The sequence below is a fragment of the Monodon monoceros genome, unplaced genomic scaffold (assembly GCF_005190385.1).
Source record: "Monodon monoceros isolate NGI ecotype Baffin Bay Population unplaced genomic scaffold, NGI_Narwhal_1 Super_Scaffold_12, whole genome shotgun sequence".
In the NCBI taxonomy this organism is placed as follows: Eukaryota; Metazoa; Chordata; class Mammalia; order Artiodactyla; family Monodontidae; genus Monodon; species Monodon monoceros.
The window spans coordinates 119,695,406-119,711,624 of NW_021703768.1; the positions used below are offsets into that span (position 1 = coordinate 119,695,406).

Here is a 16,219-nt window from a genome sequence, read left to right on the forward strand (position 1 = left end):
TATTTGGGGTCTTTTGTGTCTCCATACACATTTTAAGAGTTTTTATTCTAGTTCTATAAAAAATGCCATTGGTTGTTTGGTAGGGATTGCATTGAATCTGTAGATTGTTTTGGGTAGTATAGTTATTTTCACATTATTGATTCTTCCAATCCAAGAACATGGTATATCTCTCCATCTGTTGGTATCATCTTTAATTTCTTTCATCAGTATCTTATAGTTTTCTGCATACAGGTCTTTTGTCTCCGTACATAGGTTTATTCCTAGGTATTTTATTCTTTATGTTGCAGTGGTAAATGGGAGTGTTTCCTTAATTTCTCTTTCAGATTTTTCATCATTAGTGTATAGGAATGCAAGAGATTTTTTGTGCATTAATTTTGTATCCTGCAACTTTACCAAATTCATTGATTAGCTCTAGTAGTTTTCTGGTGGCATCTTTAGGATTCTGTATGTATAGTATCATGTCATCTTCAAACAGTGACAACTTTACTTCTTCTTTTCCAATTTGTATTCCTTTTATTTCTTTTTCTTCTCTGATTGCCGTGGCTAGGACTTCCAAAACTATGTTGAATAATAGTGGTGAGAGTGGACATTCTTGTCTTGTTCCTGATCTTAGAGGAAATGTTTTCAGTTTTTCACCATTGAGAATGATGTTTGCTGTGGGTTTGTTGTATATGGCCTTTATTATGTTGAGGTAGGTTCCCTCTATGCCCACTTTCTGGAGAGTTTTTATTGTAAATGGGTGTTGAATTTTGTCAAAAGCCTTTTCTATATCGAGATGATCATATGGTTTTTCTTATTCATTTTCTTAATATGGTGTATCACATTGATTAATTTGCGTATATTGAAGAATCCTTGAATCCCAGGGATAAATCCCACTAGATCATGGTATATGATCCTTTTGATGTGTTGTTGGATTCCGTTTGCTAGTATTTTGTTGAGGATTTTTGCATCTATATTCATCAATGATATTGTTCTGTAATTTTCTTTTATTGTAGTATCTTTGTCTGTTTTTGGTATCAGGGTAATGGTGGCCTCATAGAATGAGTCTGGGAGTTTTCCTTCCTCCACAGTTTTTTAGAAGAGTTTGAGAAGGATGGGTGTTAGCTCTTCTCTAAATGTTTGATAGAATTCACCTGTGAAGCCATCTGCTCCTAGACTTTTGTTTGTTGGAAGAATTTTAATCACAGTTTCAATTTCATTACTTGTGATTGGTCTGTTCCTATTTTCTATTTATCCCTGGTTCAGTCTTAGAAGGTTATACCTTTCTAAGAATTTGTCCATTTCTTCCAAGTTGTCCATATTTTTGGCATAGAGTTGCTTGTAGTAGTCTCTTAGGATGCTTTGTATTTCTGTGGTGTCTGTTGTAACTTCTCCTTTTTCATTTCTAATTTTATTGATTTGAGTCCTCTCTGTCTTTTTCTTGATGAGTCTGTCTAGTGGTTTATCAATTCTGTTTATCTTCTCAAAGAACCAGCTTTTAGTTTTATTTATCTTTGCTATTGTTTCTTTGTTTCTATTTCATTTATTTCTGCTCTGATCTTTATGATTTCTTTCCTTCTACTAACTTGGGATTTGTTTGTTCTTCTTTAATTCCTTTAGGTGTAAGTTTAGATTGTTTATTTGAGATTTTTCTTGTATAGCTATAAACTTCCCTCTTAGAACTGCTTTTGCTGCATCCCATAGGTTTTGAGTCATCGTGTTTTCATTGTCATTTGTCTCTAGGTATTTTTTGATTTCCTCTTTGATTTTCAGTGATCTCTTGGTTACTTAGTAACGTATTGTTTAGCCTCTATGTGTTTCTATTTTTTACAGGTTTTTTCCTGTAATTGGTATCTACTGTTATAGCGTTGTGGTCAGAAAAGATGCTTGATATGATTTCAGTTTTCTTAAATTTATTGGGGCTTGATTTGTGACCCAAGATGTCCTCTGTCCTGGATAATGTTCTGTGCGCACTTGAGAAGAAAGTGTAATCTGCTGTTTTTGGATGGAACATCCTATAAATATCAGTTAAATCTATCTCATCTGTTGTGTCATTTAAATCTTGTGTTTCCTTATTTATTTTCATTTTGGATGATCTGTCCATTGGTGTAAGTTAGGTGTTAAAGTCCCCCACTATTATTGTGTTACTGTCGGTTTCCTCTTGTATAGCTGTTAGCAGTTGCCTTATGTACTGAGGTGATCCTATTTTGGTTGCATATATATTTATAATTGTTATATCTTCTTCTTGCATTGATCCCTTGATCATTATATAGTGTCCTTCCTTGTCTCTTGTAACATTCTTTATTTTAAAGTCTATTTTATCTGATATGAGTATTGCTACTCCAGCTTTCTTTTGATTTCCATTTGCATGGAATTTCTTTTTCCATCCCCTCAGTTTCAGTCTCTGTGTGTCCCTAGGTCTGAAGTGGTTCTGTTGTAGACAGCATATATATGGGTCTTGTTTTTGTCTCCATTCAGCGAGCCTGTGTCTTTTGGTTGGAGAATTTAATCCATTCATGTTTAAGGTAATTATCGATATGTATGTTCCTATGACCATTTTCTTAATTGTCTTGGGTTTGTTTTTGTACGTCCTTTTCTTCTCTTGTGTTTCTCACTTAGAGAAGTTCCTTTAGCATTTGTTGTAGAGCTGGTTTGGTGGTGCTGAATTCTCTTAGCTTTTGCATGTCTGTAGAGCTTTTGATTTCTCCATTGAGTCTGAATGAGATCCTTGAACGGTAGAGTAATCTTGGTTGTAGGTTCTTCCTTTTCATCACTTTATATATGTCTTGCCACTCCCTTCTGGCTTGTAGAGCTTCTGTTGAGAAATCAGCTGTTAGCCTTATGGGAGTTCCCTTGTATGTTATTTGTCGTTTTTCTCTTGCTGCTTTCAATAATTTTTCTTTGTGTTTAATTTTTGCCAATTCGATTACTATGTGTCTCGGCATGTTTCTCCTTGAGTTTATCCTGTATGGGACTCTCTGCACTTCCTGGACTAGGGTGGCTATTTCCTTCCCCATGTTAGCGAAGTTTTCCTTTTCTTTTTTTTTTTTGCGGTACGCGGGCCTCCGGACGTGCAGGCTCAGCGGTCACAGCTCACAGGCCCAGCTGCTCTGCAGCATGTGGGATCTTCCCGGACCGGGGCACGAACCCGTGTGCCCTGCATCAGCAGGTGGACTCTCAACCACTGCGCCACCAGGGAAGCCCCGTTAGCGAAGTTTTCTACTATAATCTCTTCAAATATTTTCTTGGGTCCTTTCTCTCTCTCTTCTTTTTCTGTGACCCCTATAATTCGAATGTTGGTGCGTTTAACGTTGTTGCAGAGGTCTCTTAGGCTGTCTTCATTTCTTTTCATGCTTTTTTCTTTATCCTGTTCCGTGGCAGTGAATTCCACCATTCTGTCTTTCAGGTCACTTATCCGTTCTTCTGCCTCAGTTATTCTGCTATTGATTCCTTCTAGTGTAGTTTTCATTTCAGTTATTGTATTGTTCATCTCTGTTTGTTTGTTCTTTAATTCTTCTATGTCTTTCTTAAACATTTGCATCTTCTCGATCTTTGCCTCCATTCTTTTTTTGAGGTCCTGGATCATCTTCACTATCATTATTCGGAATTCTTTTTCAGGAAAGTTGCCTATCTCCACTTCATTTAGTTGTTTTTCCTGGGTTTTGTTTTTTGTTTTTTTTTTGCAGTACGCAGGCCTCTCACTGTTGTGGCCTCTCCCGTTGCAGAGCACAGGCTCTGGACGCACAGGGTCAGCGGCCACGGCTCACGGGCCCAGCCGCTCCGCGGCATGTGGGATCTTCCCAGACTGGGGCACGAACCCGTGTCCCCTGCATCGGCAGGCGGACTCTCAGCCACTGCACCACGAGGGAAGCCCTTTCCTGGGTTTTATCTTGTTCCTTCATCTGGTAGATAGACCTCTGCCTTTTCATCTTGTCTGTCTTTCTGTGAATGGGGTTTTTGTTCCCCAGGCTGCAGGATTGTAGTTCTTCTTGCTGTCTGCCTTCTGGTGGATGCAGCTATCTCAGAGGCTTGTGCAAGTTTCCTGATGGTAGGGACTGTTGGTGGGTAGAGCTGGGTGTTGCTCTGGTGGGCAGAGCTCAGTTAAACTTTAACCCGCTTGACTTCTGATGGGTGGGGCTGGGTTTCCTCCCTGTTGGTTGTTTGGCCCAAGGCAACCCAACACTGGAGCCTACCTGGGCACTTTGGTGGGGCTAATGGCGGACTCTGGGAGGGCTCTCACCAAGGAGTACTTCCCAGAAATTCTTCTGCCGGTGTCCTAGTCCCCACAGTGAGCTGCAGCCCCCCCGCCTCTGCAGGAGACCCTCCAACACTAGCAGGTAGGTCTGGTTCAGTCTCCCTTGGGGTCACTGCTCGTTCCCCTGTGTCCCTATGCGCACACTACTTTGTGTGTCCCCTCCAGGAGTGGAGTCTCTGTTTCCCCCAGTCCTGTTGAAGTCCTGCAGTCAAATCCCCCTGGCGTTCAAAGTCTGATTCTCTAGGAATTCCTCCTTTTGTTGCCAGACCCCCAGGTTGGGAAGCCTGATGTGGGGCTCAGAACCTTAACTCCAGTGGTGGACTCCTATGGTATAAGTGTTCTCCAGTCTGTGAGTCACCCACCCAGCAGTTACGGGATTTGATTTTACTGTGACTGTGCCCCTCTTACCATCTCATTGTGGCTTCCCCTTTGTCTTTGGATGTGGGGTATCTTTTCTGGTGAGTTCCAGTGTCTTCCTGTCGGTGACTGTCCAGCAGCTAGTTGTGATTCTGGTGTTCTCACAACAGGGAGTGAGAGCACGTCCTTCTGCTCCACCACCTTGGTTCAGGGCACATCAACTTTAATTTTGATACATTGTAGTGTGTCATTAGGAGAGTAGGAGTACATAGGCGACTTTCATAATCCCTTCCTCCAGAAGGTCCTTACTGTCTCTGTCAGGAGCACAACAGTGGACCTGGGTCTTGTCTGATCCAGTGTGACATTTCTAAGACTACTTCCCCTTGTAACCACCACTTCCAGTCCACATCTCCTGTTTTTCTGAATTCACGTGGGAGTAGCTCGTGGAGGAAATGCACTCATTTCGCTGTATCCACGTGATACCTTTTTGTACATTGGACTGCTCCTCCAGCTCTGGTCAGTGTTACTAAGTCCACAATAGTCAAGTGTCCTGGTTAGGAGAGATATGTACTGAGTTCTGAAGAAAACTGTCAAATATGTCTCTGCATCATATGCCAGGAAGCTTCTGTAAGTGAAGGGAGCATCGATAGGGAGGGATGGCAATTGGCAACAGTTTCTGAAAACGGGGTAGCTTGGGAGGCTGTATTCAATTTAGTTTGGACATTAAATGAATTAAAATGGACGTGCTTAAGTTATGAACCTTGCCTCATCAGTGCTATAAAAACCCCTTTAGCCGGGCTGTAATTTGACTCTCCTCTCTGTAATGTTGTACAATATTCCTATGGTTACAGAGCCTGTATAAGTGGAAGCTAATCATTAGTTTGCTAAATGTGGTTCATGGAACAGTTCACAACTTCCAGACCTGCCAAATGCTGCTTGTTTAGTGTCCTGTTCACTCTTCTTGGGTAGAAGTTGGTTTGTTCCACAGAAAAATGTACAGTAACATTTGTCTCGTGTCCAGGAACCACAAACTCTGGCAGCTCTCCATGCTTCTTGGAGATGCAGAGGGAAAAAGGTCACATTAAGCAAAGTTTTTTGGTACATACACTTCCACAGGAAGAAACCATTAAAGGAGTGGGAGATGGCAAAGCAAGAAAAGAATTAAAGCTGGAGAGGTTTTGGATATTTGGAAAACCATACTTTGTTACTTTTCAGAAATTTGCTGTGATTGAACTCTGGAGTTCACAATTCTGTGGCCCCAGAAATAAAATCATGCTCTTTAGGTTCTTCCTTGTTTGTTTCATATGACAAGACAGGCTTCATTATTGCCCAGGATCACCTGCAAACAAACAGCCATGCTGCCATTAGGAACCAAACACTTATTGGACCAGGGCCCTATCCTCTCATCTTGCATTGTGTGTTAGGGGAACACACAGAGAGCAGTAGGTACCAGCTGGATTTGTGTCCTTACTTGGGGATTAGGGCCTAAATCCTTAAGCCACTCATGATTATTTGGCCTCTTCCTACTAGGATGAAAGTGGGTTCTTTCCCAGTTAATAGAAAATGTATTGTGCCCACCTGTGACTCATTCCCCTTCCCAGCTGAAAGGCTGTGGGCCCTGCAGAAGGAATCTCTTTCTTCTCAGAGACTGTCCAGAAAGAGACAGTCTGGTGGCTGTCTCTACTATATCATTTAGACCTCTGAATTATAAAAAACAGAAAACCTGACCTCAACTAGCTTAAGGAAAAAGGGAATTTATTGGCTTACGTGATTAAAAAGGCATGGCGAGACGCAAGGGCTCAAACCATGTCACCCAGACCTGCTCTCTCTGCCTCTCTCACCTTGGCTGTGTCTGTCAGGCTCTCCACTCACGCTTCACGCTGTGGCACCTAGAGCAGCAGTATAACCTCCCAGTGCAAGCACAGCAGGAGACAGCAGGTGTCTTTTCCCCTGTCCTGGAAAAGTCCTGGATAAGTCCTGGATTTCATGCTGCCCAGTCTTGGACCACCTTGAACCAGTCCCGGGGTCTAGAGACATCTCATTCCCCACCCCTGGAAGGGTGGGGCCTCCCCTGAGTAGGTGTGAGAAAAGGGTAGCAGCCCAGCTGAAAAGAGGAACGGGAGCTGGGAGGCACATCGCCAGAAGCTGGATTCCCCCTTCAATGCCCTGAGAGACTCTACTTCCAACCACCTTGCCAGCCAGAAGACGGAGGTCTGCTGGTTTGTGAAACAGTTCAGCCTCTGCCTCGTACTCTCGCCTGCCTGTGTGCCGCTCAGAAAGACTGCAAGGATTATTTCTCTTTTACAGTACACATTTATCTGAAATACACACATTTGTTTGGAAGTCCACACAAGAGGAAACAAAGGAAGAAATGATCAGGAGTTGATATCATTATGGTGGTTTTATTGCACGTCTTGGTTTAGGGCCATTTAAAATAGATAAGTAATGGAATCAAGTCATAGTTTAGAAAATATAAAACCCACAATTCTACCACTCTAACCTCACCACTCTTTTCAATGTAGAGTATTTCCTTTCAGCCTTTGTTCATTTGAGTTTCTCACAAACTTTTAAATCTTTTTTTTGCTTGACATTACATGATAATTCAGGCATTTTCCATTTTGCTATATAGTTATCATTATCATGTAAATGCGACATGATATTCCATCAGGAATATACCATGATGAACTTAGTCATTCTGTCACGGGCTGTATAGGTTGTTCTTTTAAAATTTGTTCTGCTCCAAAAAAAAAAAAATTGTTCTGCTGTTTTCAAGAGCAGTGTATGTTGAACATTTGGGATGTGTGTAACTTTCTCATGCCTTATCTTATTTCCTGAGGATGGGTTGTGAGAAGTGGGATTACTGCTTCAAAGTGTATAAACCTTTCTAGGACTTGATACGTATTGCCAAATTGTTTTTCAAATCTGTTGCATTTATCTCATCTGCTTCCAGCAGTTTCTTAGAGGATTAGTTTCATTGCATTTTTGCCAGCAGTAAATATTTGGATTTTTAAACATTTTTCTACTTTAATGAGGAAAAAATAGGTGTCCTTTTTTACTTTGGATTTCTTTGTTTAGTAGGGAGGTTGAATGCTTTTATGTATGCTTGGCTTTTAGCTGTATTTTCTGCTCTGTTTTACCCCTTGTCTCTTCTTCATTTTAGACCCCAAAACAGCTTCTGAAACAGAAACGGATATCTGCGCCGAGTGGGAGATAAAGACCATCACTAGTGCTTTGAAAACCTACCTAAGGTAGGGACTTTCCATTTGCGGTGCATGATGCCAGCTTGTTGTCATGCAATCAGGAAGAAAGTTTTATTTTCAGCCTCAAGAGAGCTGTTGGGTGGGTGTTTGAGATGTGGAAACAGCTTATGTGTGGGTGCAATGAGCTCAGCTGGTCAAACCGATTATAAATCATCCCTAGTTGATGGGTTGCCATTGTGCAGTGGTGCCATGAGTGATTTAGGAAGCTTTGCTCTTTTTGAGAAGCCACTATGATGATTAGCCTTTAACAGAACCTCAAATGTGGAATTCCCTGCAATCCCCGAATAATCTGCTAAAAAAACAAGGGATTGCGTATCCTATTCTGTTGAGAATGCGTGATTACATACCCTACGTATTTGGGGAGCTCTGCGCCTTGCACAGATAGAGTATACTGCTGACATTGCTCCTCAAAAATGAGAACTTTATGGCGCTCCTTTTTGATTCCTTCTGCTTAGATTGGAGAATATGACTTCATTGGAGAGGAGACTGCTTTCCTTGTAATAATACGTGTAATATTCCTGCTACCTCCCACCCCTCCCTTGGTTATTAAGGGAGTGGGTGATTGACCAGCTGCTCACATCTCAGTTTCCCGAGTAGACTGAAAGCCATGCTAGATGTGGAGTATAGGAGTATGACAGTTCTCCACTGTAGTTCTTCTCACACAGGAAAGTGGGGGTCTAGTCTTAAACAAAGAGGAGAACTATAATCACGAATTGCATAAGCATTTGTACAGGTTTGTCAAGATTTAGTTGTCTCGAAAGCCACAGAAAAGGAATTGGTGATGCAGGTTTTATTGGCTGTTGGGGAATTGCTGGAAGGCTCTTGGAGTCAAGAGTGAGATGTCATGCAAGTGATGACTAAGAGTTGAATCAGGGGATCCGATGAGAATAAAATAAAATCTGAACCAAGACTCAATGGATCGTCTGTTGAGAAGCTTATCATTTAGACTATTAGTAAAAAACCCTCAAGTTTACAGTTAAACATATTCATAAAACATATTCATATCCCAAATACTACCATTGTAGTTTACACAAAACCAAATGGTAGAGGTTTGTATTTGGTACTTATTTGTGCATGTTGATATTGATTAGCTAATGGACAATAAGTATAAAATATAAATATATTTTAAATAGCAGATAAAATTTGATTGTATCATGCCTAATATTAAGGGTTCTAGTCCTTTGGCATTCTGGAGCAACACTCCATAGTGAATTTGCCACAAAAACACCTACAAGAGTCTTGCATAGTGTATCCAGATGAAGTGACTAAGGTGCCAGGAAGACGAGAGTTTAAGAGCAGGTGATTGCAAGTGTTGGGTTAGTTGCCTGTTTCTCAGACACATCTTAAAATGCTCTTGTGGAGGGCGAGTCACTGACTGAAAAGGAAATCTCTCAGTTTGTGCTAGACTTTTGCATTAGCACTTTTCTGGTTGTGACTCTATGAGACATAAGTTGTATCCATTCCCTTAAAAAGGAGAAAGAATGAACATTTCAGGTGAAATCTCAGGACCCTTTCAAAAGGGAAACTAAGTTGGACTAAACTGAGTTGCTGTTGTTTGCCCGTGATCTTTGTCTTTGAGAAATGTAATACAGTCTGGCCGCCTCTAGGCTGCTAGGTAGCAAGAATAGGATTGTTTTCATTAAGCTGACTAGTGTGTATCCTTTTATTTCAGAATGCTTCCAGGACCACTCATGATGTACCAGTTTCAAAGAAGTTTCATCAAAGCAGCAAGTAAGTTTTCTTTTCACCACATTTTTAAGGGGAAAGGAATAGATTTTTCTATTTCAAAGAACAGTCAGTGTCCCAAAATAAGTATTACCTAATCCCTCGTATTCTGCATGTAAACTACCCACATAAACACTCATGAGACTGTCACAGAATAAAAGTGAAACCAAGTCAGATTGCTAAGGGCCTTGTTAGCACGTTGAATTTACAGTCGAGGGGAAAAACTTCAGAAGTGAGTTTGGGGGTGACGGAGAGGTGAGAAAAGCAAGTTTGCCTTTCTAACTTTGATTATTGGAGTTCTAACTCCTTGGGTTTTTTCCAGCCCTGGAGTAGCATTTTTTGGAATGAATCAGACTCTGCCCATTACCTAAATTGAGCATCGGACGTATTTCCCTGAATCTGGCACCATTTATATAACTTCCCAGTCCTCTTTCCATCGTGGCTTGCATTTATAGCTTCTGATCTTTCTTCAGCTATATCATCTAAGCCCTGAGCGTCATATTACAGGTATTAAAATACATAGGGTTTAGGTGCAAGCCAACCTAAGTATACTGGACTCTGTCTATGTGGGGCAGGCCACCTGTAAGGGGCAGTAAGATTCTCTATCAGATTTAAGTCTGGCATGAATCCCCACCATGCTATTATGTCCATAGCCTGTGCCTCTCCCTGTTTCCTTTAAGCCGTCAGAGTTTGTTTACCCTGGTAGCTACTACTGGCCTAATTTAGGAGTACCTCTGTTCTGGTGGCCTTATCCACACATAGCTGTCCCTGTAAAGCAGGAGAAAGACCTGGGAGAAAGCTGGAAGTGAAGGTGCTGTTTATGTGATTTCTTTCTCTGAGAAATTCCAAACCCATAGCAACCATTCTCTAATTAAACCTCACCTCAGTCCTATAAATAGGTGTGATGAGTGCCATCAATGTATTTCCCAGAGAAACGAAGCCACGTACCCAAGTTCAACCAAGGGAACGTGACAGTCCATGATTTAGGTTATAGGTTGGCAGAAACATTTCCTTATTTTATCTGCCATTCCTTTCTTCTCCCAGGCTGGTTTTCACACATGACTTGAGAATAACTGGACATTTCCCTTGATGTCTTTGATGCTGTCTCGAGGTGTTATTTTGATATTTGAGACCCTTGCAAGGCTGTTCATGTACAATTTGTTTATCCCTTGACGAGTGCATAAAGTTCCTTCCTTCCTTGAAATGAAGCTGCCACTCTGTATAGCCAGCTGCTCCCGAGTTTGTTCCTGCTCCAAGTATGCAGTTGACTGGCTCCATTTCATCATGTCATCATTTTGGCGTGAACTTTTTGATGGTCATTTTTTTTTCATAGTTGCTTGTTCACATCTTTATTTAACAAACATTTATCGGGCACCGGCCACATACCTATCACCGTGTTAGGCACTGGCTAGAAGGGAAAATGGAGGCCCAGAAGTGTTAACTGACTTGCTACAAGTCCCTTGCTGAGAACCTCAACTTTTTGATGCCTGTTGGTCTCAGAAGGTAATTTCTGATTTTTTAAGTGAGATCAGTCATGTTTCTTAATGAACTCTGTTACAGAAAGCAGCATTAAAAGCACTTTTAGATCTTCTCAGTCTAGTCACAAGTACACAGAACAGGATCTTATACCTCTGAGAAATCCTCAGTCTCTTGTTCCCAACATTTGGTTTTCTCTGATTTTTGTCTTATAAACTGGTTTAACTGTGGCCCTTATCCAGTATCGCCTCCCTCCTTCCTTCACAGAGCTGGAGAACCAGGAGTCACGGGTCTCTGAAATCCACAGCCTTGTTCATCGGCTCCCAGAGAAAAATAGGCAGATGTTACAGCTGCTCATGAACCACTTGGCAAAGTAGGTTTAAGACTGATTGCTGGCCTTTCTCTCAGCCCTGGAAAGTTCTTATCTTAGCACTAAAGCTGGTCTCAGTTCTGCTTATGTTTCCTTCTCCCACTGTTGCGTCAGGTATGCTGGAGGCTCAGGAAAGAAATGTGGGAAATATTAACTGCAGTGGGTAACAGCAGCACATGCCAGATGGGCTTTGCAGCGGAGGCTGGGGAGGTGCCCAGGCCACCAGGCCACCAGGCAGAGTTTGCAGGGGGGGGTTTGTGTTCTTGTGATGATCACGGCCAATAGGAGTGTGTCCTCCATGATACCAGATCACCAAACAGATTTTTCAGGAGTTACATGATTAAGAGCAAACAGGAATATGTTACAAGTTTACAGACCTTGGATTTGGAATAAAGAGGCCTGGCTTCTAGAGTTGATTCTGTTCTTAACAAGCCACTTAACTAGCCCTGGACAAGCCACTGACCCCTCGATTCCTTAGTTTCTTCATCTGTCAAATATGGATGGTAGGCTCCCCCTTCTCTATAATGTCATTGATTTTAAATGTTACATGTATTAAAGCCTTTGAAGAAGTATAAAGAATAGAGGAGAATCAAAGAAAGTCAGTGGGGGCCTGATTTTCCTCCTCGGGATATTTATACTCTTAGAATGGTTTGGATTTTTTGTGTATTTACTGTTGCCTGAGCTGCTTTGGATTGGCCTTGCTGATACCCCTTGCTGTATCAGGCACTACATGTGTGTATGTTCTAACCTTCTCTTAACTTTGATGGATGTTCTTTATTGGAGACTAGTGCATAAGAAAAGACAGACTATAACAGTTAACCTAAATTGTTAAACTCTACATGCTGTGGAACTGACGTGTTATAATTTCAGCGCTTACCCACACTTTGTTCTGGCGTTAAGTCATGTCTTTGGGATAATTTGATACTCTGCCGAGGGAGATTATGATTTGTTTTCATGTTTCTACCAAGCACTTGATATTTTGGAGAGAGAGTATAGATGTTACCAATAAAGATTTCCATAGGTCTTAATGATGAAGGAACAAGAGTTTTGCATGCTGGTGAGAAGCAGTTAGGCTGAGTAAAGGGTTGCTCCATTCCAGGTCACATGTTTTTTCTTGCCATGCCATCTCTGAACTGCATGTTTAGAAACAATTAAGTGTAGCTGAGAACATGCAAATTTTCAAGGAGTATATGCACCTCCCCCACAAATGTCAAAGAATCCTGATGAGTGTGTTTAAAATAATGGGAACTGGGCTTTAAAAAGTAACTCCAGATGCTCTGACATGACGGTGTGGTGCCTATTCCACACAAACCCAGTCAGGCATTTGTGAAACGGGAAAGCTGGCTTAGATCTTAGTTGCACACTTGAAGGGCCTGCACCCAAACAGAGGAAGTTCCAGGTACATCGTCCAGCCAAGCATGTGTGGCGATGCTGCTGACTGTTTAATGCCCACTGGGTCTTAGGGAGGCCTCCATGGCTTCTGGGAGCAGCTAGAGAAGGGATAGGAAGCAGCTGAAGGCAGTCGGGCTGTTCAGGCTGTGCAGTGTGATGAGAGCTTAATTGGACTGAGAGAGAACAAGAGTCATTGGTGATGCAGTAAAGCCAGAACTGAATCTTCCCATTTTTAAAATGCCCCGAGGATTGTTAGGAATCCTAAAGAAAAAGAAATAGAAATAAAAAATCCAAAACCCTTAAGGTGGGTATTGGACCAATGAGCCTGTTCATCTCCTGGTGGATGCTTCACTTTCTCCCTCTGCTTCCACCCTCTTCTCTCCCAACCCCATTAAGTTCAGTCTTTGTCCCTAAGCCAAGGAGAAGTACAGCTGGAATGTGCATGTTAAAGCTATGGCCTTGACTTTTTGCCTTCTAAAGAATTTAAACCAATTTTGTTGCTGGAGTATTTATTTTATAGCATTTCTGGAGCATTGTGTGTAATCTTTGATACTTAACAGTGATTTTCTTTGGTTCTGTGAGGTTAAGTGGCATTTCTTTGTTCATGTGATCATTAAGAAGTCTACATGTAGGCAAGCTCTCATGGCTGTAATGTGAGTTGGTCATGATGGTAGAACACACAGACTCCCGTTATCAGCGTGCTGTGTTCTTGGTCTCTGGGGCCTCTAGATTTAAAATGTCCTGGAGGAGATGAGTATAAATGAGCACTGCTGAATCCAGTAAGGAGTATTTACTTCAGTTTGAAAAAATGTTTTGGCACCCAGAGGAGTTTTGAGATTCTGCGTAAACGCTCTATTCTCATTTACAGCACTGTCCTATTTTAAAATCGAACAGGAAGGGAAAGTTAACTTGGGACAAGGGGTTTGTCTGTTTCATTCCTGTTTTCTCAGGTTCAGACTTACCCAAGGATATGCCTGAGCTATTGTTCCTCTGGTCTACTTACTTAATGGTCAGCTTCCTTCCTAAGTTTTGGTTTCAGGGTTGGTTCTGCTGGAAAACCTGGTGTTTACTTCTCTCATTACTTACTGTGTTTGCCCTGTACATCCCAGGCATCTGGTTCAAAGGGAAGATATTTTGTGTATTTTTTTAAGTACTCTTTTGAAACACTTTACAAAATTAATTTCCTTTAGCTGTGGAGGAAGAGTTAAGACATTTTATATTTAATCCCAAGTAGAAATACATTCAGAGAGGAAAGAATAAAAACTCCAGACCTCCACGCAAATGATTACCAGGGTACATCCAAATCACAGAGCTCTTGGATTTGTTTCAGACCTCAGAGGGAACATAAAAATTATAGGCAACTCTGCACATATTTTTGTTGTCCCAGCTTAAATCTACTATGAAATTTAGATGTTTTCTATTTGGAACCTGGAATCTAGTGTACAGTCTGGAGTCATGTGCCTCAAAGGATGGTTACACTCACCTGGGGTGCTTGTTTGCATTGACATTTACATTGCTGGGCCCCCGCCTTGATCTGCTGAATTGGACTCTGCCTGGGACTCTGCATTTTTAATTTACTTCCCAGGCAAACAGTCTTTTGAGAACCACTGGCCTAGAGAATGGGCCATATGCAGGGATTCTCTAGGAGGGAGAAATGGTATTGAGAGGAATGGATTGGAATTTAGGAGGTTATTAGAAAAAGAGAAGAAGAAACTCAAAGCATTGAGTTCAGAAAAGGAGATTTTATTTGCATAATTAAATTACTAAAAAAAATTGGTTGTGATTTCCCATGTCTCTACAATTATTCGCCTTTCATTAAATTGAGTGTTCAGCAAATGACTTTGTTTTAAAATCACACACAAAGCATTTTTAATAATAAAGAAAATTGCCCCCAGCTGGCTTTGGGACCTTGTGGAAATCATTCAACATCTCTGAGCCTGGTTTTGTGACTTCCCTTCCAATCACGTGAATCTGTGTTTTCGTCAGATAGAAAGGGGGCAAAAAAAGAAGAAACTTCCCAATCTTATAATTGTAGAAGGAAATAAGAGTAGATGAGTAATAAAGACTAATTTCATGGTAGCTCCCCAATGTTTGCATACTATTATGACTCCAAGTACGTTGTATATCCCCACACATAACATTCACAGTGGCTCATTGGAACTTTATTACAGTGTTTATGCTGCATGGGAGGATTTCAAAGAGCTCTTCATACATCCGGAATGGCTATTAACAATACCTTTTCACAGCTGGTTTTCCCGAAACACTTACTGAGAAATAAATCTTAGTCTCTTTTCTTTTTTGAGGCAACTACTCCTTTGTTGCCTGGTGTTGTCAGGAAGCCAGAGCCCTTTTCTTGCTTCTCCAAAGAAGAATTGTATCATTTTAGATGCTTCGGGCTGCAAGAAACAGAAAATCCAATTCACAGTGGCTTAAACAATAAGGGAATCTGTTGTGTCATTACACAAGATCAGTCCTGAGGGTTGGTTACTTTCTTGGCTCATGAAGTACTTGTGTTATTTCCACGGTCCTGCTCACAGCCAGCTTCACTGTGTTGGCTAGCTCCTTTTAGGATCACAAGATGTTATGTTGCATATCTGCACCTGAGCGGTTGTCCAGGGCAGTAAGGTATTACAGTGGATCCCTGAGCAGCATGGGTTTGTACTGTGGGGGTCCACTTATACATGGGTTTTTTTTTTCCCACTAAATATGCACTGTTTATATGCATAATGCAATATGGTTGAATCCATGGATGCGGAACCACGGATATGGAGGGCCAACTATAAAGTTATATTAGGATTTGCAACTGTGTAGAAGTATGGTTCAGGGGTAACTGTATTTCTTCTCTGAGTCTCTTTTTAAGAGATGTGATGATACTTTTCCCAGAAGTTCTCCAATAGACTTCCTATCACATCTCATTGGTTTGAAGCATTCACTAGCAAAGGGAATGGGACCGCTGTGATTTTTTTACCCCAAACAGGATTTACCTGGGTCATTTGTGGGAGGCATGGATACCCATATAAAAGCGGGGCTCTGAGTAGGCAACTCATAGTGCCTACTGCAAGTAATCCAGGTAAAATAACATTTAACAAAGAGTATTAAGTCTCTTGAATGATCTTTGCATGGTGTGCTAACCCGATCAGGACATGTGGGACAAGACCAATTTGGGAGGGGAGATGAATACACCTGCCATGTGGGCACATATACCCTGAAACACCAAGATTTGTGGGGATGGAGGGTGAGAGAGAGAAATGAAGAGGGCAAAATCAACTTGAGTCCCATTGCCACTTGCTGATTCTCTACTGTTCTTTTCATTACCCAATTGCTTAATGTTTACTTGGATAATCTGTTATGTGTGACTTTCCCAAAAGGACAAAATTCTATAGATTGCAAGGATCAGGAAGGAAT

At 41.4% G+C, this 16,219-nt stretch overlaps 1 protein-coding gene across 5 annotated transcripts in view; it reads left to right on the forward strand.

The window, feature by feature from the left end:
* ARHGAP26 (Rho GTPase activating protein 26) overlaps nucleotides 1-16,219 on the forward strand; it is a 485,730-nt gene that overhangs the window by 295,038 nt on the left and 174,473 nt on the right. For all 5 annotated transcript variants that reach the window (XM_029215618.1, XM_029215622.1, XM_029215620.1 and 2 more), the window contains exons 15-17: nucleotides 7,752-7,839; nucleotides 9,524-9,582; nucleotides 11,320-11,425. In XM_029215618.1, the coding sequence (XP_029071451.1) occupies nucleotides 7,752-7,839; nucleotides 9,524-9,582; nucleotides 11,320-11,425 (253 nt within the window). The remainder of the gene's footprint in view (nucleotides 1-7,751; nucleotides 7,840-9,523; nucleotides 9,583-11,319; nucleotides 11,426-16,219) is intronic.